We start from the raw sequence: 27478 nt of genomic DNA, 5'->3' as shown, positions 1-27478 counted from the left end.
CGCCGCTGCCGAGCCTAGGGGGCTCCAGGATCTGCATTTCCCCCACCCCACCTCCGCCAGCAGCTTTTGAAAAAAAAAGCAGGGGTGCTTCTTCGTTCTTTCACCGGGTTAACTCGGTTTATGGCATTCAACTCACACCCCCCATTCCGAGTTTGCAAAGGTCTCCCCCTGGCCTCCCGTGCTGGCCGCTTCATTCAGGGAGGCTCTCCGAACTCCTGGCCCCGGGCTAAGTGCTCTTCCCGCGTTAACTTAGTTTAAGTCTCAGAAGCACCCTGAGGTGGGCGGTGCAGTCCCTCTAACGCAGACGCAAAAAACCCACCGACAGAGTAACTCGCCCGGGGCTTACACCTCTGGGTTTCGAGCCCAAGTCGGTTTTGGCCTCGGAGCCCTGAATCTTTACCGCTGTTCTTTACACAGAAGAGTAAAACTCCTAGTAATAGTTATTGAGATACTACTATTGGCCAGCGACGGCGCAAAATATTTCTCCCAAGTACCCTGGAAGGCAAGTTTGCCACTCACCACTTATGGGAGCTTGATCAAGTTTAACCTCTTTTTGACTCAAGTGAGGCTAAAAATATGGATGTTGTGAAGAGTAAATGAGTTCATACATGTGAAGCTCTTAGACTGGCACATATTAATTCTTTAAGAAGGTGTAATAATAATAATAATAATAATTATTATTATTATTATTACTATTAATCTTTACCATCACCTCAATTTAACAGGTGAGGAACGTAGGCCAGGAGAAATTGAGGAACTAATGAGTGGCGATTGCCCGGTCCACAGTCTGCAGCAGGACCTGCTCCGAAAGTCCTGCGAGGGTCCGACCCCGCAGGTGGGGAGCACCCGGCAGGTGGAGACGTGCTTCGCGGGCGCTGCAGGACGCGCGGCACCCGGGGCTGGGAGGGTCCTGAGCCCACACCTACGGCGGGGGGGGGGGGGCATCTCGTCCGGGACTGGCCCGCGAGGGCCGCGGCAGTGGGGGCTCCCCCGGGACCCCACGAAAGCAAGGCGAGCGACACCTGTGAGCCGCGCGGGCGGGGTGCGGTCCGGCACACAGCCCCCCCGCCCCGCGCTCACACTCAAAGCCCTGCCCACGGCCCCCCCGCCGGGCGCACACACGCGCGCTCACACTCACGCTCACGCTCACCCTCACCCACACACGCACTCACCCTCACCCTCACACACACTCACACTCACCCTCACGCTCACGCTCACCCTCACACACACTCACACTCACCCTCACGCTCACACTCACCCTCACCCTCACGCTCACTCACCCTCACACCCTCACACTCACCCTCACCCTCACCCACACACTCACGCTCACACTCACCCTGACACGCTCACCCTCACACACACTCACCCTCACACTCCCCCTCACCCTCACACTCCCCCTCACACTCACGCTCACACTCACGCTCACGCTCCCCCTCACACACACTCACCCTCACACTCACGCTCACACTCACCCTCACACACACTCACACTCACCCTCACACACACTCACCCTCACCCTCACACTCACGCTCACCCTCACACACACTCACACTCACACTCCCACTCCCGCGCTCCCCCGCCCGCCGCGCTCCAGGGCGGAGTTTCCTCCGCGGCTCATTGTTCGCGGCCCGGCCCGCCCTGCTGGGCCCCGCCCGCCCCGCCGCCGCCGGCGCGCTCCTGGGGGAGGGGGCGGGGGCCGGCGCGGACGGGACGGGAGTCGCCGCAGCGCCAGTCGGCCCGCAGCCGCGCAGACACCGCCCGCGCCCCGCCGCCGGCCCCGCGCCCCAGCCCCGCTCTGCGGCAGCGGCCACAGGAGGGGCCTTCGGAGCGCGAGTCCGCAGCCCCGGGTCGCCGCCGGCCGCCGCCACCGCCAGGCCTCCGCGAGCGGCGCCCGCGCTCCCGCCGATCCCGCAGCCACCTGCTCCGGGCCCGCCGCCGACACGATGCGCTGCGCGCTGCCGCTCTGGGCGCTGCTGCTGCGGTGGCTGCTGCCACTTCCGTCGCTCGCCGACACCGGTGAGTTGTGAGCCGGGCGCTGCCGAGTCCCCGCGGGCCGGTGCGACCCCAGCCGGGCGGGTGTGCGGGGAAGCCCGGCCCGGAGCTGCCTCTCCGCGCACCCCCGCGGGGGCCGCACGCAGAGTCCTGACCTTGTACCAGCCATGCCCCTTCCAGTTCCCCGAGCGCCGTACGTGCTGGGCCGCGAGCGTGGATTTCCCTGGGTCTGGGTTCGCGTGTAGTGGGCGGTGGGTTGTGCCTGGGAAACGGGGGCGCGACGGTGCGGAGAGGGTTTGCTGGCGAAGGACGCCGGGACTTGGGGGACAGAGAGGCTCCCTGCTTCCGCGGACCCCCAGGATCTGATCCCGGGGCATGAGGGACGGTATTGTGTAGTCTTTGATTATGCGCAAAGCGGCAGGCTGGACGGTCGTGAGAAAGTCCACGAAGCAGGTGACAAGCCTCCCCGGCGGCCCACGCGGGTGATGTGTTACTCGTTCGCAAAGAGGTTTTCCCAAGCAACGTGTAGGCTCAGCTCACCTAGCCCGTGCTGGGGCAGGCGGAGGGCGCATGAGTATAGCTTCCACGGTCACCGTCACCTGAATAGGGTTCCTGCCTGCATGCCACCAAAGGAACAGACCCACCCTTAGCTCATGGTCAGGGCAGGAGACCGCCTCCAGCCCCTTTGTATCAACAGGAAGTTTTCCCATGCAGCTTGAGCTGCACCTTAGACCCCCCTCATGTTCCTTCTAAAGGTGAAATGTGACCCTTTTGGGGGGACAGGCGGAGGCTGCAAATCCAATCAGAGCACACGTTCCGAAGCTCCTAGGAACAGCTGTAGTCTCCGCCCCAGAGACAGGTACATTTCCTTCTCCGTCACGGGTGCACGTGTCCTCAGAGAGAAAGAGGGACGTTCCTACCGTAGTGTCAGGAGTCCTGTGGGGAGAGCCCAGACAGAGAAGGGACCCTGCTGCTGCGAGGTGCTGGCATTTGGGACTAAACTCAGGGAGACAGTCAGATGGACTAGCAATGCAATCTCCTCTCTGCACCTGCACTGCAGGCAACCTTTGGAGGTGGGAAGGGGCCGGCGTCCAGAACACGCAGGCTTAGGCACCGGGGATGGTGGGTGTCGCTGAGACTCCACCAGCCTGGCCTGAAAGGAAAGGGCACTCCCAGTGGAGGAGGGGAGGAGGGGCCGCCGGGTGAGGAACACGTAGTAACCAATCTGAGGAAGGGCTCTGAGATGGCAGTCAGCTGAAGATTTGCACAACCTGCAGGGCTGAGAAGATGCCAGGGGAGGGCCGCTCTCCTCAGCCCTGCTTTCAGGGCCGCTGACTTCAGTGTGCACCTTTCTGCCAGGAGACTTAGTGCCAACCAGAAGGGAGATGGGCTAGTTCCCAGGGCTCCTGAGCTTAAAGAAGCTGAGCTTTGAGGAGAGGGTGTGGGCTGTGGAATGAGACCCCCCTGCCTGCCCTGAAAGGAGGTGGTCTGGAGTCACCCATGGGAAAACCTGCAAGCCCAACTTCGCTGGTTTCAAGGCTGCGACTGTCTTCCCTGGCATCTGGGCACAGCCTGGAAACCCTGCCTCTTCCAGGATACCCTCCTGAAGCCTAGCAGGGGCATGGCACAGGGTAGGAGCTTGATATGTGAGAAATGCAAACCCAGATCCCTGCTCCCTTCCCTACCCAAGTCACTTGGCCTTTCTGAGCTCCCCTAAAATGCGACAATTAGAATATTCAGTAATGAAGGGAAGAGCTTTGAAAAGCAGCAAGGGGATATGTTGTTATTATTTGCATACACTGAGGCCAGAAAAGGCTGAGGGGTGCAGTTTGGTGTTTAGTGGCTGTGGAGGGAGTCAGGGAGGACTGCTCCATCTCTGCCCTTCTGAAGGTGTGGCTACCTGGGCCACAGCCATCAGGGATCGCGTGACCCCCCCAAAACTGCTGGAATCCTGTGATTTGAGTCTAAAAAAACATAGACTTATAGTGTGAGTCTCCTTCTTAACAAAGGAATTATCCCAGGACAGGTCTCCTCGAGCTTAGCTTCTTAGACAGGTGGATCGCGCAGCCTACAGCATGAACAGCACTAAACCAGGGGCCTGACAACCTATTAGACCCCTTCTCGGGACTTTTTGGTTTGATACCCATTTGGTTGAACCACATGGCAAGTCGTACCTCTGAGCCTCAGTTTCCTCATGTATAAAATGGTAACAAATCTCTAACCTGCAAGTTGTCCTGATGATGAGAGATAACTGACGCGATGAGAAGACATTGTACCCAGCTCATGGTCGAGCTCAGTAAATCCTGGCTATTGCGATTCATGAAGCACGTGTACTGAGCACTTGGTCAGTTAAGGCCCCCCGGAATCAGGATTCCGCTCACGTTTGGGGTGGGGGGTTAGGGGATGTGTAGTAATGAGAACGGAAGCCTCGGTGCCACATGGTGTGGGAAAGGGAGGCATGTGTTAAAAAGCACTAAGATTTGGGATTGGGTGCTGTGGGCAAATCTTTCTGAGGGAGGTGGGGCTTTACATGGGGATTTAAAAATGAAAGGGTCAGTGTGGGATGCAGACCACTTCTTAGGACCTCTGAGTCTGAATGAATAGCAAGGTGTGGGGAAAGCACAGATCACAGGCTGCGGGTTCTTGACACGGGCTCAGTGAGCTGCAGGAAGATTCTGTGGGAGGAGGTGAGCTTTCAGGGCCTGGAGAGAAAGTTCCGGGGGACAGGGTGTCCTAGTATGGTGCTGCTTGGGCACGGCTTTGAGGCAGGAGTGAGCAGATATGGGGATGGGTTGGGAGCAGACTGGTCTAAGCAGGCCTGAGAAGAGGAGGTACAGGGGCTAGACTGGGAAGGGGTGAGAAGAATGAGGGACACCAAGGCACCAGATGGCAGCTTGGTCAGGGCTGTGGGGTGTGGACACCTACAAAAGGGCAGAGGAAGGGAGCTTGGCACACCAAGGAGGATCCTGTGGGAGTCCTGGGCCTAGAGTAGGTACAGCACAGCTGGGGGGAGGCCGCCCAGGGAGGGGGCCCAGGGAGGGGGGGAGAGGCGGCCCAGGTATGGGGGAGGGTGGCCCAGGGAGGCGGCCCAGGGAGGGGGCCCAGGGAGGGGGGAGGGGGTCCCAGGGAGGGGGTGGCTGCATGCAGCAGGCAGCAGCAGCAGCATGGAGGCTGCACTCCATCAGCCTTTCCTCAGGAATCCATGTCTGAAGGGAGAGGAGGGGCTCCTGCTGGGTGGATGTCTCAGCCCTTTGGAAGCTGAGAGAGGAAGGGAACTCCCCTGAGCACCGGGGGCTGGAGAGTCAATTCCCACCCGCCCACAGGTGTCATGGGGCTGAGAAGCCCTCCCTGCTTTCCTAGATGGAAGCAGCTTTGTTCCATCGGCTGTTGGATGTCTCCCCACCATGCAGTGAGGTCCCCGAGGGCCCCGGTCAGCAGCATATCCGCCTATACCTCCGGCACCCAGCACAGCGTGGGGCACTGAGCAGTTGCTCGGAGTTTTGTCTGGACTGTTGGGCTGAGGGGACCTGGCCTTGGCCCCTGGCTGCGGGCTCTGGAAGGGGAGCCCAGGCCAGCTCGCATCCTGGGCACTGGGCTCCGGCTGCAGCTGAGCCGGTGGGAGCAGTTGTCCAGGGTCCAGGCTTCTGGGCTTGGCCTCCCAGACCAGACTGGTCACTGCTGGGAGGACAGAAGAGCGCCTAGCTGGAGGCCCTCCATTCCTAAGGGAAGTAGGGGGAACCCTCGGGACCGCTCACTGCACTTCATGGCTGGGCGGTTGGGATTCCATGGTCCCTACGCTGGGAAGGGCCTGCTTCACCCCTTCACACTCCGGGGGCCCTTGGCAGGCCTGCCAGATGCGAGTCCTCCCACATAACGACAAAGGTGTCCTTCCTCTGCAGCCCCTCCCACCGGCCTCAGCCCACGGCCCCCACACACTTCCTCAGACCCTGAGGCTGGGGGAGCTCTGGGTTCACTTCCTATTTGTGCCCACAGGGAACGAAGCTCAGCGGGTGCGGGTGTGTGTTCCTGTCCTGTTCTGGTCCCAGCGACACGGATGAGGTCGCATGGACCTCTCCTTGTCACGTGTCCTGTCCACTGTCGGGGCTGTTAGTTAGATCACATGAGGTGGCAGGTCTGGAACTGTGACGCCTCGGGCCAGGCAAGCCCCACGACTGTGGGCATTCTCTTAAGAGACGCCTTCCAGGGACTCTACACAAAAGATCCTCAGATTCGCGGCAGCGTTCCCCCTCAGAGCCCTTCAAGTAGGCTGTATACAAAGTAGAATTCAATTGGCTAAAGGTGACTTCCAGACCACGTCCAAGTCAACTAGAAAATCATAGAATGCAGAACTCTAGAGCTGGGGAGCCTCCTGGAAAACATCTACACTGCTCACGTTTCACACGGGGGAATGCAGACCACCCTGTGGGGGTCACTTGCCCGCGTGCCTAGTGATGCCCAGTGAATTCTTCCCAGGAGACGTGTGGGCAGGTCCATGCAGATACTAGCAATGGGCCCTTTCAGGGCTCTTCTGTCCTGGGCAACAGAGAAAACTCATTACAACCCTTTCAGAAAGGGCTGCATGATGGTGACAGCTCTGGGCTGTGCTCAGACTCTCCCCACCACTCCACCATCAGGGTAAGCTGAGGCTGGGAGCCCTTTGTTACTCAAGAGTCAGGCTCTCTGAGAGCGTCCCAGTGCTGGCCTCCATGCATGGCGACCATCTATGTCTCCCATTGCCTGGGCACCCTGTTGTGTCCACAGCACCCAGCCAGAACCTGGAACAAACAGGTGGGTAGAAATGCTTTTTAGATGACCAGTGCACAAATGCTGCGATCAACTGCAGATTCAGGAGTGGCCCCTCCCCACCGCCCCCCACCCTGACCTCTTGTCTTTACTCTGAGCCCTGGCCCCACCCTGGACCCTAGAGCAGTGGCCAGTACAGACCCCTGGCGTAGCTTGACCTTCTGGCCCATCCTCCCTCTGTTCCCACCCCTTTCCCGACACACACCACTTCCACCACCACCCACTCTTCCTTTGTAGACGTATCCCCCTCGGGTCAGCCACCTCAAACTTCCCTAGGGCCAGGGCGCAGGGTGGCACCCCGTCCGCCAATTGTCGTTGCCGGAAGGCTGTGTGCCTCAGCCCAGGGCAAAGAGAATTCTGAGGAATGACTGAGTAAGGCCTGCCATGCAGCCCTGGGTTGGGGTCCAGGGGGCCCTCCCAGAGCCACGCATGGTCTGACCAGGAGTCCATAGCTGTCTGACCTCTAACTTTGCAACTCCCTGACCCAGGTCAACATAGAAGGGACGATGGGAGGCAAGGACACTTTGTAATTCTTAGACTTACTGGCTCGGTGTGAGGCTGAAGACATGCTCCTTTCTTACATGAAGTGCACAGAGCTTTGTCCTAAGGGCCCTTCTGTCCCCATCCAGTCTGACTCCTGTGCTCTGAACACGCTGACTGGAGCTAGAGTCTCCAGCTGTGGAAGCGTGAGGTGGCCTTTGGACAGCCTCTGTCTCACAGACCATTCCAGAGAGGGGAAACTGAGGCCCAGACACTGAGGCCTCGCAGATCACACAACCAGCTCTTCTCCAAGTATCCATGTGCTTCACTCCCTCATTTCCATCAGCTATCTGCTTGAATGCCACCTTCTCAGAGAGGCCTTCAGACCACCTTGTATAACACACCCATGTCCCCTTACTCTGCTTATGTTCTCCACAGCACTTATCACCTGAGTCCACTCATTTTCTTTGTCTCTGTCTCCCCTAAGTTCCATGAGGGCAGGGACTTCTGTCCAGTGCTGTAACCACAGCACCTTGAACAGTACCAGGCACATAGTGGACTTTCAGTAAATATTTACTGAATGAGTGAGTGAGCGGCAGAGCTGGTTTAGAACGCAAAGGCTTGCCTGCCAGCTCTAAACTTTCTAACTGCAAGGCTCCTAACCTCGTTCCAGAAGAAGAGAGGCAGGTGGCTGGCAGGCTGGGGTTTGGAGGAACAGACACATGGGCATGAGAGAGAGCAGGGACTACTGGAGGGAGGAGGAGAGCAGTGGGGTGTGTGTCTGCTTCTGGGCCTCTCCCACCCAAAGGACTCTTTGGGTGAATTTTAGAGCTTGTTAGAACTTGATTTGGCTGTTCAGAGCAACTAAAAGGAAATAGTGCAGTAAACAAAACAGAAGTTATATCCTTCTATGTAACAGATGTTTCAGAGGGCTGATATAGTGATTCTGCCACTATTAATATGCTGCCTCATGGTGCAAGATGGCTACTGGGGCTCCAGATGTCAGGAGAAAGGAATAAGAAGCCTGCAGCTCTTTTGAGGTTACCTGCCAGAAACCACACACAACACTTTCAGTTACAGTTGTTGGATGGAACTTAGTCCTGTGGCCACACCTAGCTGCAAGGGAAGCAGGGAGGAGTACTTGCCTTAGGGAAGGGTAATTTTTATTTCAGGAACTCATATGGCCAACCAAAAATCAGTGGTTCCGTTATAAAGACAAAGCAAAGGATGGATATTGGAGTAGGTCACTGGCAAATGCCACCATGGACCCCATCCCTGAAAACCTTGGGTTTCTCCGCAGTGGCCCTCTGTCCTCACCTTCCAGTCAGATCAACTTTGCATATGCTTGAGTGAACTGCAAGCAGTTGTCCTCGATGACCTGAGGCTTTGCTGCCTTCTGACTGAGCCACTTCCAGCTTAGCCCTTACTTTTCGGGGCTCCAGCCTTTCTGTACTGATGAGCAAGCAGTTCATTGGCATGCACAAAGAAACCGGGCTTCCTCCCACTCAGGTCCCTTAGCCTCAGGACCAACGGACTGATGTGGCCTGGATACTACCCATGAGCAGGGCCTGCACCACGGAAGGCATGGGGGGACCTGCTTCCTCCCACTGGGTGGCAAAAAAGTGTTTCTGCACCCATCCTCCCCTCCCCATCTCAGTGGGTCGAGTACAGGGCGGAGAGAGATACTACACTGTCTTAGGAGTTTGGTCCATGGAGACTCACGAGAGCAGCAGCTGGAAGCCAGTGGCTTTCAAACCTGGATGAGGCGTTCTGTGAGCTGCCTTGGGGACCACTGAGAGCTTGGGGTACACACCTGGAGGGGAAAACTAAGAGTAGGCCCATTTGGGGGGGGCTTCACATTCTACCCACATCATGTCGTTTATCTGTTCTGCATAGTAGGTCTCCACATAAGAATTCCTTTGAGAAAAAGTTCTGCTGTCATAGAGAAGAAACACTGAAATCTCTTGGCATATGCCCCAGGTTTTGAAGTTAGAAGCGTGGATTTTAGTCCGAGCTTTGGTACTTACTAGCCTTGTGACTTCAGACGTGATCCTTGGACTCTGTTTCCCCAGCTATAAAATGGGTATGATGCCATCATCAGGGAGGGTTCAGTACAATCACATAGGTGGTGGGCCTGACACATTTCAGTTTTATTTTGTTGGCTTCAGCTTTAGCCCAGTGTGAGGTGCGATGAAACGGACGCTGCTGCTGCTCCCACCCAAGCTGAACCTCGCTAGGCCAAGCTTTCTCCTCTGTGGCTCTTCCCTGGGAAGCAGCCCATCCCCGTTTAGTCACTGCGCTACAGCCAGGTCACTCAGGGTGAGCGGCCCGGTTCTGGGGGGTAAGTTGTACACCACAGTCCCAGGTTAGGGTGGCCAGGGTGAGCTTAGCTAAGAAGCGGCTCCGTGGCCAGGCCCCCACCTTTCTTGTTTCCACCCAGGTGCTTCTCACCCCTGCCCTAGAGGGCACTGCCTTCCACTTTTGGGCTTTAAGTGAAAAGAAGTTTTCCTGAAGCCATCCAGACCCTGATCCCTGCAGGTTCTGCCCGTCACACTGTGAAATGGAGTCTCACATTACACAGCTCTTTTCCAGCGGGATGAATGCTCTGGCCAGCCCTGCCCAGTGCCCCGGTTGAGCCTGCAGATGTGACTCTCTCCCTCTCCTTCTAAGTAGCTTTCTCACTCTTCAAACGATCCCCTCCCCCCGGCACCAAATTCCCAGTGACACCATCCAGGCCCAGCAGTGAAGCATGATGTGGGACTTTCTACAGCTATCTCGACGTTTTCCTTCTCAGAGAAGGGAGGGGAGGTGCATGGGGTCGCAATCCCGCAACTAACATAATCGAGGGAGACGAATATTTCCTCACAAAGATGAGAAGTGGGAGGAAGATAGGAGCTGCTCACAGGGCTGCCTTTGGCTCTCTATACACTAAACCCCAGTGGGGCAGGGCTCTGTGCCTCAGTTTACGCAAATGGTAAATCAGGGATAGCACCATAGGGTCTTCTTTCTTAGGTTTTGCAACTCTGTAAAACAGTGTCCCAAACTGTCCGTAGAAAACTTAGTTTTCAAGATATTAATCATTATGCTCTCGATACATGACAAATGAATAAAAAGTGTTTTAAGGCTAAAAGAGCACCATGATCCACAAACACGTGGAATGTGCTGCCTACTCTATTCCCTTTCTTGGAAAATCAAATGGTCGGAGCCATTCCTTATCACCTTCGTTTAACCCAGCGTGTTCCCCAAACATATGTTAACCGTGGGACCTTTTCCTTTTCTCCTTCCTCCTCTTTTTAGTAGAACATCTTGTGGGGAAAATACGATTGTAACGGTCGAGTGACCAACTGTCCCAGTTTGCCCGGGACTGAGAGAGGCATCTTGGTATGTAACACTCAGTGCTAAAATCCATCCAGTGTCGTGCAGAGACCGGACAGGGCTAAAGAGCATCAAATATAAACACAGCGGGGCTTGGCTAAGCAAGACAGCTTTTGGTACGGAAAGGCCCCCCCCCCAGGGCTTTCATAGGACATGGCATGGATGGTTGGTTGCCATGTGTACCAGCGTCTGGCATGGTTGGTTGCTGTGTGTACCAGCGTCTGTGCGGGAACCAGGAACATTCCAGGCCCCTCATGGGTGTCGCCATGGTGTTGCCACTCAGAGAGAAGGGGGAGGCATCACTAAGAGAATTATGGATGTGTGTTTTTGGTGTTTGATGTCTGCTCAGATGGGGGCCAGCGTGGTTGCTTCCGGCTTCGTCCTTCCCGTTGAACCTCTGTCCCCTGCAGGCCCTTAGCCTGACAGCATCACGTTTCCGTTGAAAATTCAGCCTGAGGGCCTCCTCTTGTCCTCCTGGCCCCAGGGCGTGGAGAAGGGGTTCCAGAGGATGTGCCGCCTGTCAGCACTGCCTCAGTGGCTCGCCAGGTGCAAGCAGTGCGGCTCTCTTCCCAGCTCTGCTCAAACAGGGCTTGCTGAGGTGCATGGAGCTCATCCACTTTCAGGCTGCCATTTTTCCCGGGAATCCAGGAGCCAGATGGCCGAAAGGGAGGCAGGGTGGGGGGAGTGCATCTCGGTTGCTGAGTCACCAGCTTGCATGTGTTTCCCAAGCTGCCCTAGCACATCATGCACCCCTTGCCGCCGGTCAGTGAGCTTGGGGTCCTCCTGCTCAGGCAGGTGCAGCCCTGCACCTCGGTCCCCAGGGGGCGCTGCCGAGTAGGGAGCCCACTGGGCCTCCGCTGGCCAACCCCCTGGGGGCTCCCTGCCCCAGGCCCTATGCCGTCAGCCCTCTCCCTAAGGTGCCGCTTGTCCCTGCCAGGCTGCCTTCACCCAGAGACGCCCAGAGCACCGCACAGAGTTGCTTTTCACCCCGGGATCATCCTGGTTTGGGCTTTGCCGCAACCACAGTGGGCTGGGGCACTAGAGAGCTTCTGCTGTGGACAGCTGGCTCCTGGGGAGACGCAGGGGGGAGCTTGTCCGTAGGCTCTCATTCCCCCCTTGGCACACTGGGAGGTTGCACTTAGGTGGAAAAACACTTTGGCTTTCCTCCCGGGCCCTGGGAGAGTCTGGGAGTCTGGTCCTGACCACACAGAATCGCATCTGAATTCCATGGGCATCCTGGGCAATCGTGTCAGCACTGCAGCCGTAACTGCCCCTGGGGCCTCCTGTTAATTAAGCTTTGTGTATTTCTGTGTGTGTACGTGTGTATGCGGGTGGCGGCAGGCATGGAGCGGATCCCCGGAGGGTCCATCCGAGGGGTGTTGAATAAAGAGCAGGGAAAAAAAGATGATGGGTTTGCAAGAGGAAGATGCCCTGGGTGGTGGGCCCTCCTATTTAGTATTTCCTAGTGGTCTGAAAGACTGGCTTCCTGATGATTTCTGCCCCAGAATTGCTGGTATATTGGGACTGGGTTCAAGTGTGTGGGTGCAGCCAGGAGGGCTGGGGGGAGAGAAGGAGGGGGAAACGGGGCAGCCTAGGTCCAACAGTACTGGTGCCTGAGTCATTAGAGATGGTTGGAGGGAGGGGAAGCTGTCGCCGTCGCAGGGGACTGCTGGGGACAGCCAGTGACACCTTGACTTCCTGAACATGAGGGAGGCGTATGCACATGTCCCGTGGTGTCCTGGGGGGCTCTCAGGATCTCACTGGCCTATGCTCTGCTCTCTCTCCTCTTCCTTTCAACACAGGCCTCCCCATCTAATGGCCAGGAAGGGGGGCAGCTGCAGGAGTCAGGAGCATACGGGCACATATGCCCCACAGGGTAGAGACCTGCTTTGGGAGTTGGACCACAGAGATCTAGAAACCAAAGAAGGTGTGACCTGGTACCCAGGTACTCAGACCATCTGTTTGCCCATCTCTCCCGTGTTGAGGTAGGATCAAGTGACATCTAGGGTCCCTCTAGTTCTGACGTTACGACCCAGGGACGCAGAGGAATGTGATGTCTGCTTGGCTTCTAGAGTCGGGGATCCACCCAGCCACGGGTCATGGAGGGCTGTGTGTTCAGCCCCGACTTGGTCCTGCAGCTCCCGGACCTCTGCTTCCCCAGCCGGAGGGTTGGGCATCAGCTCCTCTGCCAGCTGCGCTTTAGGTATGAATAGCATCACTATAAAAGCTAGACCACACTGAGGGAAGAGAAAGGCAACAGCCCTGTGACCCGCATCTCTGAATTCCCGTGGCCCTCGGCCGTGCCATGCTCCAGAGCACTGCACCCACTTTCCAGATGGGAAATCCGAGGCAGAAGATGCTGGTGATTTACCTAAGAGTTGGGTCTTGAGGCTCCAACTAGCCCCTTCCCCTTTAGGTATGCCTTCGTGTTCTGGGTGAATAAAATTTGCCTAGTTATCTGGGCTCTGCACCCACCTGGCAGAGTGGCAAGGCTGGAAACACGATAGAGAGTGGAGAAAGAAAGAAGGGCCAGGAGCGTGTGAGACACAGGGCGAGAGATGGTGCCACCCCCACACCCCTTTCAGAGCCCTAAGTCTGACTCGGGGTCAATCTTGTGGGATCTAAGCAAACCTAACCCCCTTCCTCACCTGCAAAACTTCAGAGGGAAACATTTCACCCTCTTCCCAAATTCTGAAGAGCTGTGAAATCAGCGTGTGTCAGTGTGTGTGTTTTCACCCCTTCTGGTCTCTGCCTCTCTCCACTACTGTAGGGGGATTAATTTTTAGCTGTTTGGACACCTGGCTCCAACCAGGGCTGGCTCTGGGCTTCTTGATTCACTTCCCTAGGTGGAACCCAGAGGAAACCAAGCTTCCTTGACTAGCTCTTAGGTCTCAAACAAGGGGACGGCTTGGCTTTGCTTAAAAGGAATGGACATGGCCTTTAATTACACTCCTCTCAGACCTTGGGCGGGGGTTGGGAGGGGGGCGGGGTGACAAGGGAGCCAGCTCTCAATTGTTTAATCATATCCATTTACGAAATTTGTTCTTTTTAAGCAACACCCTTACTGGACCCCCAGCCCCCACCGGCAAGCTAAGAACTCTCCCATCTTCCAACACCAAAGAAATCCAGATTCTGTGCTTTCTAGGCAGTAGTCATGCTTAAGCCCCCAACCTCTGGGGTCAAACACAGTCTTGACTTTATTTAACCCGCTTTGCAAAGGAAGTGGGGTTTCAGGAGCCGGCTAACTGAATCGGAGCTTCTCCCTGGACCCCACCCTCCACCCAGCACATGCAGATTTAGTCTGGGAACAGCGTACTAACATGGATTATTCTGCAGCAAGGACGCAGGTGTTATTCCTGGAAGGGGAAACTCTCTCCAGGACAGAAAAAAAGTCTGGAAGTTTGGAAAGCTATGCTTGCTACCTTAACCTTCAACTTCCAGCAGGCGGAAACCAGTCATTCCCTGGGAAATTCACAGGCCCCATTTCACAGAATTTTGTCACTCCGTTCCCAGAGGCGACTATCCCACCGTCTGTACTGGACTTCCCTCTGGCTCCTGGCCCTTGTTTGTTTTCAGCCGGGAGTGGAGACTGGTCCCTGGCGGAGGTTTCCAGGAGTGGCCGAGAAACCCGTACGCATCTGGTATTTTCATGGCTTTGGGAGGTGGGGTGGGAATGACAACGTGCTCCCTCAAAACAATATTTACCGAGGTTGTTTTTGAACTGACTGCTAAGGGAAGAGTTGGATGCCAAATGGGCGCGTTGTGGCTGTGGAAGTATGTAGGAGCCTGAGGATTTAGAGGGCAGCAGGTGTGCCCGGGGCAGACGGGGCCAGACGAAAAGTTGTGCTGGCATGGGCGAACCCTGTGCCACGGCGGTTACTGAGGGAGGAAGCAGAGCTCTCCGCTCACAGACGGCCGCTGCCTCACTGCTCCCTGCCCCCTTCTAATAGCAGGTCCTGCCTCCCCAGCCCGACTCCTGCACCTCCTCAGAGGGTCTGGGAGACGCAAAAGGGAGCACACGTAAACCTCTCAGCTCAGTCTTGCTGATATGATAAGGCCTCAATAATGGCTAGTTCTAAGTTTAAGAGCAATGATGAGAAACAGTGTTTGATGTGTAGAAAATTCCACCACATGAAGAGAGCGGAGCACGCACACACCCACGCCTGTGCCCCACGGTCTCAGACCTGCCACGAGCTCCACAGCACACATAGCACCCTGCCGCCTGTCCCACAGCCGCTGGCACAGGTATCTGTCCCGAGCACACAGCACATGTTGGCAAGATTGCCAGCTCAGCTTCCATCCAGCCCAGCCTGCCCCTCGTAGATCTGGAGTATTTCTGACATGTGCCTCCAAAGCTCGTACATGTTCTTAAAAGTTCATTTTGTTCCAAGATAGAGATTTCCCTGTCCCTTGACAAACGAGACCAAAGCCCAGGAAGCGCCGGGCTCACACAGGATGCGGGTCTCCCACCCCGAACCTTCTCTTCCTGCACAGGCTGCATGTACATCACACGTGTGGCCCTGCGAACAATCGTAAAGAGGAGCTGAAGGGCACTCTGCCTCCTCCCCAGGGCGCTGGCCTGGTGTCCTGACCTTTGTACACAAGCCCTTCCTGGCATGCGAGGTGAGCTCAGGCAGCGGGCATTGCGCCCACCCCTGTAGGCCGGTGGCTTGGCAGCTCCTGGGCAGGCTGCCCGCTCAGACAGATCAGGATTCACATGGTCTGCAGCAGGCGGAGGGATTAGGAGGCCCTGGGAAGGGTGTTGTTTTAAGGTTAGTCCGTCTTTCCAGCTCAGGAAGAGCCCCTGGGCAGCCTGGCAGTCCCCACACAAAGCTTAACACGCCTGTCCCAAACCTGCAGGGGTCAGCATGTGCGCACCCCTCTAATTAGGAACAGCCACAACAGGCCCAGGCCAGGGACCTCCCCGTGGGTGAGAGGGAACCAGAGCCGGGGCAGCGGGGCTCACCACAGGTAGAGGCAGGGCCGCAATCTTGGGTGGTACAGTTGATTGAATTCCAAGCTCTCCTCTTACCCCTCTGCCTTCAGCAACAGAATTGTAATAATGAGTAATCCAAAGAATGCATTTAGAAGCTTCCTGCTCAGAAGCTCAGTCCTGTTCTGGGGTGGGGGTGGGGGTGAGGTTCTGCCTTCTGACCCTCACCTGCAGAGCTTCTGACGGGGTGTGATGGGCGTATGCAGCCAGCTCTGCCTCTGCCTCTGCCTCGCATTAGGAGGGATTGCAGAGCTCATGGAAGCCACCCCTGTGAACCACGTGAAAACTAGGGCCCCTGAGCTGGCATGCACAGCCACCCTGGAACAGGCCTCCCGGCGCCAGCTCTGCACCCACCACCCCATCTCCTCTAGCTGAGTAACAATTGGCCGGCCCGGGAATGGGTGAGGGATGACAGAGCCGAGTGGAGTGGCCCACCCAGAGTGGGATCTGGGCAGTGACAGAGGAAGGAGCTCAGGAGATGGGTCTGGAGCTGTGTCCTCAGCTTGCCCTGGAGCCAGCCCTCCTGCTTCGTCTCCCATCCCACACTGTGGGACAAGCAGCAACAGGCCGTGTCCACACAGCTCAGCCTGCTTGAAGAGCAGACATCTGCTCCCTCAAGGCGTGCACTGCAATGTCCTGCAGTGGCCCTCGCTGGAAGCCACCAAATGCCCATCAGCGTCAGAATGGGTACCTGCATGGTGACACGTTCCCACTGTAGCCTACTCTATCGCAATGAGAATGAGCAGTCAGTCTCCAACTGTTCGCCCTGGGAAGGCTGAATCGCAGAAATAAAATGCCAAGGGAATGAAGCCAGACCCAAAAGTCAATACTGCGTGATGCCATTAATATAAAATTCAAAACCAGGCAAAATGAACCCATGATATTTACGTCAGAAGAGAGGTTACCCTTGGATGGAGAGTGGAAGGGAACCCAGGGAAGGTTTCCAGGATGCAGTGTCCTGCTCCGTGAGCTGGGCGCTGGTTACGTGGGTGTATTCCTTCAGCACTTGTGATGCATGCAGTTCTCTGAATAGATGTAATTCTTCAATAAAACAACTGAAATAAAGGGGGAAGGCGCTGTTCCCCGAGGACCCCCTGACGGAACACAGCAGAAGCTACTAAGAACCCATCAGCAGCCAAAACCCCAGGCCCCAGGCAGACAGTTCAGGTGGGCAGCCCAGGGAGAGAGGCTCTGGACCAGAGGAGAAGAGGAAGGGAGCCAAGGAGGTGCATGACATGCCTGCTGGTCAGCTTCTACCCCAGCCCTGCCCCCGACCCCCGCTGTCTGTCACTGGCCATTCCCGTGAGGGTCCGAGAGCGAGCGAGCGAGAGAGCGTGAAGCACTAGGGGCCCATCCTGGGAACACACCTAACACGTGGCCACTGGCAGTGGTGCTGCACAGGAGCCAGGGGTCCTCGGGGAATGCACGGTCCATTCCACGAGGGTCTCAGCACCGAGGAGTGACACTGCTAGTAAATGGTAACATCCATACAGAGTGGGGAGGGCGCCCCTGTAAGGCCCTTCACCCACACTCACCCCTCTGATGTCTGCGATTGGACTGGGGTGATCTTTGGTTTGTAAATTCTTACTTTTTAAGTTTGCTTTTTGAGTAGGTAACAGTTTAAGTATTCCCTTTTGTGATACGAGTTGCAAATACTCTTCCCAGTTTGCCCTCACACGGTTCCATGTCCTACAGAAGGCTAGCACAGGTGGCTCTTGGGGTCTTTAGGGACATCCCTGTATTGGGTCCGCCTCTGGATAGAAACCCAGGCTTCTGGCCCCAGACCCAGCGGGCATCCTGTGCGTCAGGGGTTGGCAAACTCGGCTCTGCCGCCTGTATTTGTAAATAGAGTTTTGCTGGAACACAGTCCCACTCATTTACTACATACTGCCTATGGCTACTTAGTTGCAACAGGGACTGTATGGCCCCAAGGTCTAAAGTGTCTACTCTCTGACCCTTCAAAGAAAAACTGCCATTATTCTACACATGGGAAGCAAAGCCCAAGGAGCCTAAGAGGCTTGCCCCTGTACCAGACCCCCACTCTTAGCCTGGTCTTCTGCCTCAGGACCCCACGATGCCCTGGAAAGAAAGCTACTCCCCGGTCAGACTGGCGCCCCAAGTGCCCGGACCACTCACTTGCTGTGGTGCTGAACTGGTCAGTTCACCTTTCTTCATTTCAGTTTCTTAGTAATAGAAACTTCTGGCGTTTTTCAACATTAAGTGAGATTCTACATAAAAACCCAGCCCTAGCTGATGGTCAGGGTGTTAATACATGAGTTCCCCTCCTCCTTCTGCAGTCAGACACTTATCAGACTCTTCCATCTTCACCCACACCCCTCAGGGTGGGGTGGGGCAGGAGGCAGAGGGGACGTAGCTTGGTTTCACCCAGGAGGAAACCCAGGCCTGAGCAGGAGATAGGCATGCTTGGCATAGGCCCCTACCACCAGGCGCACGTCGCAGAGCCCACCCAGCCGTTCCCTGAGACAGGTGTGCGGTCCCTGGCAGGGCAGAACTTGAGGCAGGAAAGGCCCTTCTCACCGCTGCTCTGACTCTTACCCCAGATTTCTCTGAGGAGGCGAGGAGATTCTTCTTGGAGCTGGGCCCCACCCAGGCCTCAGGTTCCGCTTCTCCAGGGAGCTACCCCTTCTCTGGGAATTCCTCTGACCATAACCACCCTGTGCTGTCACCTTGCCCCTCACCCCTCCCCACGCGGCCGTACCTCACTGGAGAACCTGGGGAGAGCCCCAGTGGGTCTGGGGAAGCCTTGTGTCCACCTTCCCCTGGGACGAGGCCTGCACAGGTGTGAGCATCCCCAGAGGAGGAGAGGCGTGTTAGAGCATGGCGCTGCGACGGGAAGTGCGGTGGGGGCCTGACTCGGGGCAGCGAGTGAGGAGCCTTTCCTGTCTGCCTTGGGATAGAATCACGGCTGACGTGACTTGAGCACTTTCTATGTGCACCCACTGTTCTAAGGACTTAGCCGTATGACGTAGGCACTATCACTACCCTCCTCACTTTTGAGGAACAGTGTTAAGACACTTGCCTGGCACAGCCAGTGTGGTGGAACTGGGCCTTGAACCCAGGTGGTCAGGCTCCAGGGGCAGGCTCCTAACCACTGTTTCGTGGCGAGGGAGGGGAAGAGCTAGAGGGGTCAGGCAGCGGCACTGGGCACTGGAGTGGGTACCCTCGGGCTCAGGCCACACTCCCAGATGCAGGGGACAGGAAAGAATGAGGCATTGCTGTTTTGGGGAAGAAGTGGGGTGAGGTCCTCAGGCCGTGGTGCCCTGGCCTGCAGGGAGGAGTGTACCCAAGCGAAGGCTGCCTTCCCCCATTGCCGGGAGACCTCCACACTGGACAGTGGCAGCCCTCTCCTGCCCCGGGAAACAGCCAGACGGGCCCCACCCACGAGCCAGTGTTGGGCAGGCCAGCTGAAACAAGCTGATAAGGGCAAACAATTCCCCATTTGAAGAATGCCCGGAATTATCTCCCCTGAGGGGGCAGCTCTGGGCCCCTGGGAGAGGTGGTGCTGAGGAGCCTGATAACCCCCAGGGGTGCTGTTCGCTGAGCAGCACCAAGACGCAGACTCACAGTACAGCCAACAGAGCTGCCAGGGCCCCGGGGAAGGGCCAGGGAGGTGGGGCCTGACCCCTCGGCGGCCTGACGGGGGTGACGAGGTCAGGTTGGGACTCTGTCCTTCCTGCGATTTCTGTTCTCACTACCAACCTCTACCCCGCGCCCCTTGTCTTAGCTTGGGCAGCTGCAACAAACCACCACAGCCTGTGTGGCCTACACAACAGACTTTATTTCTCACAGTTCTGGAGGCAGGCAATTCCGAGCTCAGGGTGGCAGCAGGTCAGGTCCGGGAGAGAACCCTCTTCCTGGCTTGTAGGCGGCTGCCACCTTCCCGCGTGTCCTCACACGGCAGACAGGAGGCTCTGGTGGCTCTTCCTTTTCTAAGGGCACTAGTCCCATCATGGGGGCTCCACTCTCAGGATCCCATATAAGCTTCCCAAAGGCCCCTTCTCCTAATACCAACCCATTGGGGGGTAGGGCTTCAACATAGGAATTTGGGGGGGGGGCACCAAACATTCATAGTGTAACACCCCTTGTGCCAGGGAAGTTGACCAGGTGCGTCTTTGGGGACACCAGCGCAAACAAGGGGACATCTGGAGGCATACAGAGAGCAGCCCCAGAGATTGTTATCCCCATTTTGGGGGGACCTGTGGCAGCCTGAAAAATGGTCCCCTCTCAAAATAAAAAGCTGTACACATCAAATCCCTGAAACTGGTGATTATCACCTTACTTGGGCAAAGCATCTGTGCAGGTGTAATGAAGCTGAGGATCTTGAGATGAAATCATTCTGGATTACCTGGATGCTTGTTCACAAGTTTGATTTGGCAGTCATACGTTTTTTCTTGTTGACAAGTTTCCTTATAAGTGACAGAGAGAGAGGAAGAGGCAGCAATGTGACCATGGTGACAGAGATTGGAGTCATGCTGCTGCAAGCCAAGGAATGCCAGTGACTGCAAGAAGCTAGAAGAGGCAAGGAAGGAAGGGTTCCCCCTGGGCAGCTCCAGAGGGAAGGTGACCTGCTCAAACCTTGATTTCAGACTTCGGGCCTGCAGACCTCCTCCGAGACAATACATTTCTGTTGTTTTAAGCCACCCAGTGTGTGGGCATTCGAATGGCAGCCCTAAGAAACTGATACAGGACCCAGGGCACCAAGAGGGTCCCAACTTTACCCGAGCCCAGTGCAGGCCTGGGAGAGCACCATACTGGTTGGCAGAGGTGAGGCGAGTGGGCTTCCCTGTTGCCCTCCCCAGGCTCCTGGTGCAGAGCTCTGACCTCTGCCCACAAGCCCAGGTCAGGCCCCCCCACCCCCACCACTGCAGTTAGGACCTTTGAGGTGGGGGGTAGGGAGCAGCTTTCTTGATGCCACAGAGGACAAGCATTTGTAAGGGGTGGGCACAGAACGAATGAGATACCTAGGGCCGAGCACCAGAGCAAACAGTCTCCAAGGACAGGAGCCCAGTGGGGGCCGAGGGGGGACCCAGAAGGGCCTGTTGGTGGAGGGCGGTGAGCGCTCAGCTAAGTAAGAGGCAGGCAGTGGGAGAGGATGACCCAGCTCCGCGGAGGCAGGGACGTGGGGAGTCCTGGCTGGAATGGGAGGCACTGACTGAGCTGATGAAGCCCCAGAAGCACAGAGGTGGGAACGGACCACGGAGGGCGGGGAATCACCTTTTTCAAAATGAAGGAAGGAGAGTGAGAGGGGCTGAGTGCAGTGTAGAGAGGAGACTGATACACGGGCGCTGGGGGAAAGTGCTGGCCAGGCCGTCAGTCGGCCTGGAGACGCTCTCGGGCCCCAGGGCAGCCCAGGCCCCTTACTGATGCCAGGACTTTGGGGCCGTCATCCTCCCAGCGCCCCCACCCTACGATCCACAACAAAGGACTTGGGGTCCGAGAGGGGTGGGCCCCAGAGAGCTGGGAGGCTTCCGCCCCACCGAACCTGACGCCGGCAGGGCCTCCTGGGGGGGGCCGAGGTCCGCACAGCAGGCGCCCTGTGCTGGGAAAGGGGTTTCAAGGTCCGTCAGGTCTCAGAAGGGCCCGGGGCAGGGCCTCCAACGTGGCTGGTGAGGACGGCTGGCCTAGGACAGCCTCACGTGTGGGGAAGGACCCACGCGTCCCCAGGGCCCTGAGGAGTCGGCTGGCCCGTCTCACGGATGTGCTTCCTTCACGGAGGGCGGAGGGCCGGCCGGGGCCGTGGGGATGGAGGCAGGTCCCGGACCACGGGCTGCGGGCTGCTGCCCCGCGTGCACTTCCCTGGTGTCCAGGCCTCAGCCACGCCCTGTCCCCGTCCCCCGGGAGCTTTCTGGTCTCACTCCCCTGGAGACGGACGGCAGTGGGTGGGGGGAGTGGGGGTGACGCAGGGGACGCGTGGGCGCCCCGCCCGCCGAGCCTTCCTGCCCCCGCCCACGGGGCATTCTTCTGGGTTTCCTCTCCCACTATTAATAGTCCCGGGTCTGAGCGCGGCCAGGAAGGCGAGGACGCAGCCCCTCTGCAGCGTGAGGGCAGGGTCCTCGGCCGGGGAGGCCCTGCAGTGGCGCTCGTCCCACTCGCGTCCAGTCCCCACCCGCGCGCCGAGACCAGCACGTGGGGCGCCCAGCCCACAGCCCTGCGGACCCGCCCCCCCCCCCCCCCCCCCGCGTGACGGCCCCTCCCGGAGCCGGGCTCGTCCCCTACCCTCCGCCCGCCGGTCCCACCCACCGCAGCGCCGCCACCCCGGCCGCCCGCGCAGCCCCCGTGACACCGGGCGTCCACTCTCCGGCCGCTGCGTCCACCTCCCGACCTGCCCGCTCAAGCTGCGCGTCGCGTGGACGCCGGCCCGTGTCACCGCCCGCGGTCACGCTCACCAGGACCCTCCCGCGCGGGCCCCCGGCCGCAGAGTCGCCGCGCCGCGCAGTCCCGGGGGGCGGGGGGCAGCCCTTCCGCACCCACGACTCGAGGCCCCACTGGCAAGTTCTCCTCGGGCCGGACCCCCCTCCCTCCTGCCTCGTGACCCCGCCGCCCGCAGCCGGACAACCACGAGGAGCGTGTCAGACACGCACACGCGCGTTCCCGCCCCACCCGGACCTGCGGATGGCCACGGGGGGCGGGCCCCGGGGGCCCCACGCTCCCTCAAGCCGGACAACCGCTGTCTCTCGTGGGCCGCTCCCTCCCCTCTCATTTCATCTGCACCACGACGGCTGCTGTCGTCTCCGCCGCACTGAGCGCACGACGCTGTGCGACGGAAACGCATCGTCCCACCCCCAAAACGACAGCGTGCCTACCGTCTGTGTCCATCCTCCCTCTGCGCTCAGAGGCGGAAGTGGCCGCTCTCAGAGGCGGAAGTGGCCGCTCTCAGAGGCGGAAGTGTCCGCCACGGAATAACGTCCGGGTCCGCCAGGGGTTCTGGGTCGACACACGTGTACCCTTTTCCGTATCTTACGGACCTGAGCAGGCTGCACAGCGGGAACGAAAAAGGAGCAATTTTCATCGGCCCTAGTGTCGCCTACCTTCAAAAAGGGAGGAAAACGTTCTTGACTGGACCGGCTCCCTCCAGTGGCTGCGTATTTCTCTGCTCGTCTGCATTCCTAACATCTGACAGTTACACACACACACACACACACACACACACACACACACACACACACCCAAAACAGACGTCCCTGTTGCATCTCCCTAATCCTAAACTTAGTATTAAGTTATCCCTAACTTAGTATTACATTCTGTAAAATTGCAGCAATATGTTCTGTTTCTATCTCTGAAATTTTATTTAGTTTTGTCAATTTTTGACTCAAATGAAATCATATAAGTAGTCTTGTTTTTAGCGTTCAGTATGATTTTTTAGATTAATTCATGTTAATGCATGCCTTAGATAATAAAATACATATAATGCATTTGCTGGTTTCCAGGGCTGTGTAGTGTTCCAACACGTGAATATACAATAACTTATTTGTCCACACTACTGTCGACAAACATTTGCTTGTTAATTGTATGGGGCCACTACAAAAATCCTGTTAAGAACAGTCTTATGAATACATCCTGAGGCGTGCATGCATCTCCCTAGGGTAAATGCCTGGTGACACAACTGAAAGTTGTACATTGAAAGCTGTCACTTGGTAACGCCATACTATTTTCCAACGTGTTTATACCACTTTACACGACTCCATATTCTTGCTAACGCTGGTTGTCTGACGTAAACTATTTTGCCAATCTAGTGGACATGAAATAATTCTTATTTGATTTTGCATTTCCCTAATTACTAATATATTTTAGAATGTCCAGAGACTATTTGGGCTACTTCTTCTATGAAATACCTGTTTAATTCTTTTGGCTATTTTTGCCTAAGAGGTTGTTGTTTTCTTGTTTTTTGTGTGTTTTTTTGTGTTTTTTTTCCCAAGTCAAGTTGTTGTCCTTTCAATCTTAGTTGTGGAGGGTGCCATTCAGCTTCAGATTGTTGTCCTTTCAGTCTTAGTTGTGGAGGGCGCAGCTCAGCTCCAGGTCCAGTTGCCGTTGCTAGTTGCAGGGAGCGCAGCCCACCATCCCTTGCGGGAGTCGAACTGGCAACCACAGTTGAGAGCCCTTGCTCCAACCAACTGCGCCATCCGGGAGCTCAGTGGCAGCTCAGCTCAAGGTGCCGTGTTCAATCTTTAGTTGCAGGGGGCACTGCCCACCATCCCTTGCGGGACTCGAGGAATTGAACCGGCAACCTTGTGGTTGAGAGCCCACTGGCCCATGTGGGAATCGAACCGGCAGCCTTCGGAGTTAGGAGCACGGAGCTCTAACCGCCTGAGCCACCAGGCCGGCCCCCGGTTGTTGTTTTCTTATATAGAAGTTTTTTGTTTTTTTTTAATGTATTCTAGATACAAATCTTTTATGACTACATATGTCGCAACTATCTTTTCCTAATTCTTTTTTATTTCCCCTTTTAAAAAAGTTTTTAAATAACTGTAGATTTACAGAAGAGTTCCAAAGATGTTACAGAGAGTTCATATACCTTTCAGCTTCCCCTAACGTTAACATCTTACACAATCATGCTACATTTATCACAACTAAGAAGTTAACACTGGTACAATACTAATAACTAAACTACAGGCTATTTATATTTTACCGGTATTTCCACTAATGGTCTCTTTTGTTCCAGAACATGACATTGCATTTAATCATCACGTCTGACTTGTCTCTTACAATCTGTGGAAGTTTCTTATTCTTTCCTTATTGTTCATAATCTTGATGGTTTTTAAGAGTACTAGCCGGATATTTTGTGCAATGTCTTCCAATTGGGGTGTGTCTGATGGTTTTTCATGGTTAGACTGAGGTAATGTATTTTTAGAAAGAAGATGACAGAAGTGCCCTTCTCATCACAGCTTATCGGGATATGATGACTTGTGGCTGGTCATGACTTATCACTGGTGATGTTAACCTTGATTATTTGGGAAAGACGATGTGTCTGTCAGATTTCTCCACTACAGTGTTACTATTTTTCCCTTTCCATCCTCTGTTAGAAGAGAGTCACTAAGACCAACCCACATTCATATAGAGGTGGGGCAGGATATGTTCCTCTTAGAGATGGGAAGAGTAGCTGCAATTTTTTGGAATTCTTCTGTAAGGATAATTTGGTCCTTCTTCTCCATTGATTTGTTTAGTCAATCATTTATCAGCATGGACTCATAGATATTTATTATATTCTTTCGGTTCCAATACAGTATTTTTTATTTTGTTGCTTAAATTGTTCCAAGTTTGGCCTTTGGGAGCTCTTTGTCTTTTGGATTTGCCCACGTTTTTTTTCTTCTTTTAGCACTTCCTATGTTTGGCATTACAAGGTGTTCCAGGCTCATCTTGCATTTTCCCTAAGTCAGTACTAGAGTCAAGTCATTTCTGCAAAGAGCCCTGGTTCATTTTATTGGAGAATAAAGAGGGCTGGGTATACTTGATGTTACTGGCATGTCACTGTTGGTAGACAGAGCTAGGAAATATATGTTTGTGTACTAACCTATATATGCACACAAATCTTGGTATTTCTTTATCTGTGTATATACTTGTATATTAAAACATGAGTTCATCCTGACCTCTCTGTTTCTAACATCACATCACAGCTTGCTTATTTGTAACTTCTTTGACAGTGAGGAACCTGGCTTTTGTTATTTATCATTTGTTTTTAGCCATTCTAATAGGTGAGTGATGATATTGCATTGTAGCTTTAATATTCATTTGCCTATTGAGTAATGATGTTGAACATCTTTTCATATGCTTGTCATTTGTATATATTCTTTGGTGATTTTTCCTTGTAGATCTTTTGCCCGTTAAAAAAAATTGGGTTATCTTTTTATTTTTGCGTTTTAAGATGAGATCCCCCACCCCAGCTTATTGAACTGGCTAGGACTTCTATGGAGTCCTATGTGTTCAGTGGAGTGGTGAGAGAGGACATCTTTGTCTTGTTCCCAAATTTAAGGGCAAGGCATTCAGTCTTTCCCCATTTAATATGATGTTAGCTGAAGGATTACTTGGAGACATCATTTATTAGGTTAGAAAAGTTCCCTTCTATTCCTAGTTTGCTGAGAACTTTTAAAATCATGAATGAATGAATGATCAATTTTGTCAAATGATTTTTCTGCATATGTTGATGAGCATGTGGTTTTTCTTACTTTGTTGTTGAGATGGTGAATTGCATTGACAGATTTTTTTTTAACTTTTTAAAAAAAATTTATTTTAAGTGTTTTTCCAGGACCCATCTGCTCCAACTCAAGTAGCTGTCCCAATCCAGTTGTGTAGGGCGCCGTTCACAGTGGCCCATGTGGGGATCGAACCGGCAACCTTGTTGTAAGAGCACCGCGCTCTAACCAACTGAGCTAACTGGCCGCCCCCCGGCCTTGATAGATTTTTGAAAATTGAACTAGCCATGAGATAAACCTTGCTTGATCATGATGTATTACCCTTTTACTATATTGCTAGATTGGATTAGTCATTAAGGAAATGCAAATTAAAACCACAGTGAGATACCACTTCATACCCACTAAAGTGGCTATAATGAAAAAGACAGATGATAGTCATTGTTGGTGAAGATATGCAGAAATTGGAACCCTCGTGCCCTGCTGGTGGGCAAATGGTAAGGTGCAGCCACTTTGGAGAACAGCTTGGCAGTTGCTCAAAATGCTGTACTGTAGAGTTACCATCTGACCCAGCAATTCCACTTCTAGGTCTGTACCCAAGAGAAATGAAAGCATATGTCACCACAGACACTTGTACATGAATGTCCATGGCGGCATTATTCATAATAGCCCAAAAGTGGAAACAACCCAAGTGTTCATCAACTGATGAATGGATAAACAAAACCCACATAATGGAGTATCATTCCGCAATAATAAGAAATAAAGAACCGACGCATGCTACAACACTGATGAACCTAGTAAATGTTATACTAAGTGAAAGCAGCCATTCATGAGATGAGCCATCCTCATGGTATGATTCCCTTTATATGAAATATCTAAAATAGGCAAATCCATAGAGACAGAGAAGTTAGTGGTTACCCAGCACATGGCTTTTCTTCTGTTATGTCTTCAGTACGAGGGTTTGTGTTAATCTAGTAAGGAGTTGGGTTGGGTTTCAAACTTCTTATTGTACCAGAAGCTGAAGTTTCATGAGTAATAGTCTGTTTGTCTCCCTGCTTGGCTGTAGCTCTTCCCTTTTTGTTGCTCCCCAGAGACTCTTCAAAGGTCTCTCCAGTTGTATTCCACTTATGTTTACTTCACACTTGCTAGCATTTGAGTTAAAGGCAGATGAGAAGGACATTCTCTGATGTTTTGATGAACAGTCAGGCACTGGAACCTGAGGCTTGAGGGTGTGGCTTTCACTCATGTTCCTGGTGTTTCTGGAAGTTAAGTGGGACTTAGCACGTATTCCTACCCTCCCCAGGGAAAAAGAGCACTTTCATTTTTCCTGGTCCTTTTCCCAGCTGTAGGGCATCAGGCTATAATCTGCCCCCTCCCCCCTTCTCCTATAGTTTTCATGCTTTGGTTTCCTAGCAGAAATACGGGACATGAATCTGGGCAGCATTTCGTTGGTGGCTGTCATTTTCCTTCCCCAGCTGTGGTGGGTTTCCACCAGTGCCCTCAGGCTGTAGATTTTGTTGACTTCCATGAAAAGTAAGGCTTTTTTCCACCTTCCATAGCGGATATGGGGCTAGATGGAGTTTCAGGAGTGGCTATTGTTTACTTTCCCTGGCCAGCCCCACAGGGCAACTTTTGCAAGGTTCTTCCCAATCTTCCTTATGAGCCCCTGGTGGGGGAAAACCTACATAAG

At 54.8% G+C, this 27478-nt stretch overlaps 1 protein-coding gene across 1 annotated transcript in view; it reads left to right on the top strand.

The window, feature by feature from the left end:
* Positions 1-760: 760 nt before the first annotated feature.
* Positions 761-27478, top strand: part of PODXL (podocalyxin like) — a gene marked incomplete at its 5' end in the record, with an annotated part of 48681 nt that continues 21963 nt past the window's right edge. The window contains 2 exons of the mRNA XM_081038318.1: positions 761-1047; positions 1595-2016. Of these exons, the coding sequence (XP_080894444.1) occupies positions 761-1047; positions 1595-2016 (709 nt within the window). The remainder of the gene's footprint in view (positions 1048-1594; positions 2017-27478) is intronic.

This window comes from Rhinolophus hipposideros, assembly GCF_964194185.1.
Source record: "Rhinolophus hipposideros genome assembly, chromosome: 25".
Lineage (NCBI taxonomy): Eukaryota > Metazoa > Chordata > Mammalia > Chiroptera > Rhinolophidae > Rhinolophus > Rhinolophus hipposideros.
This window is presented reverse-complemented; position numbering and strand designations above follow the sequence as displayed.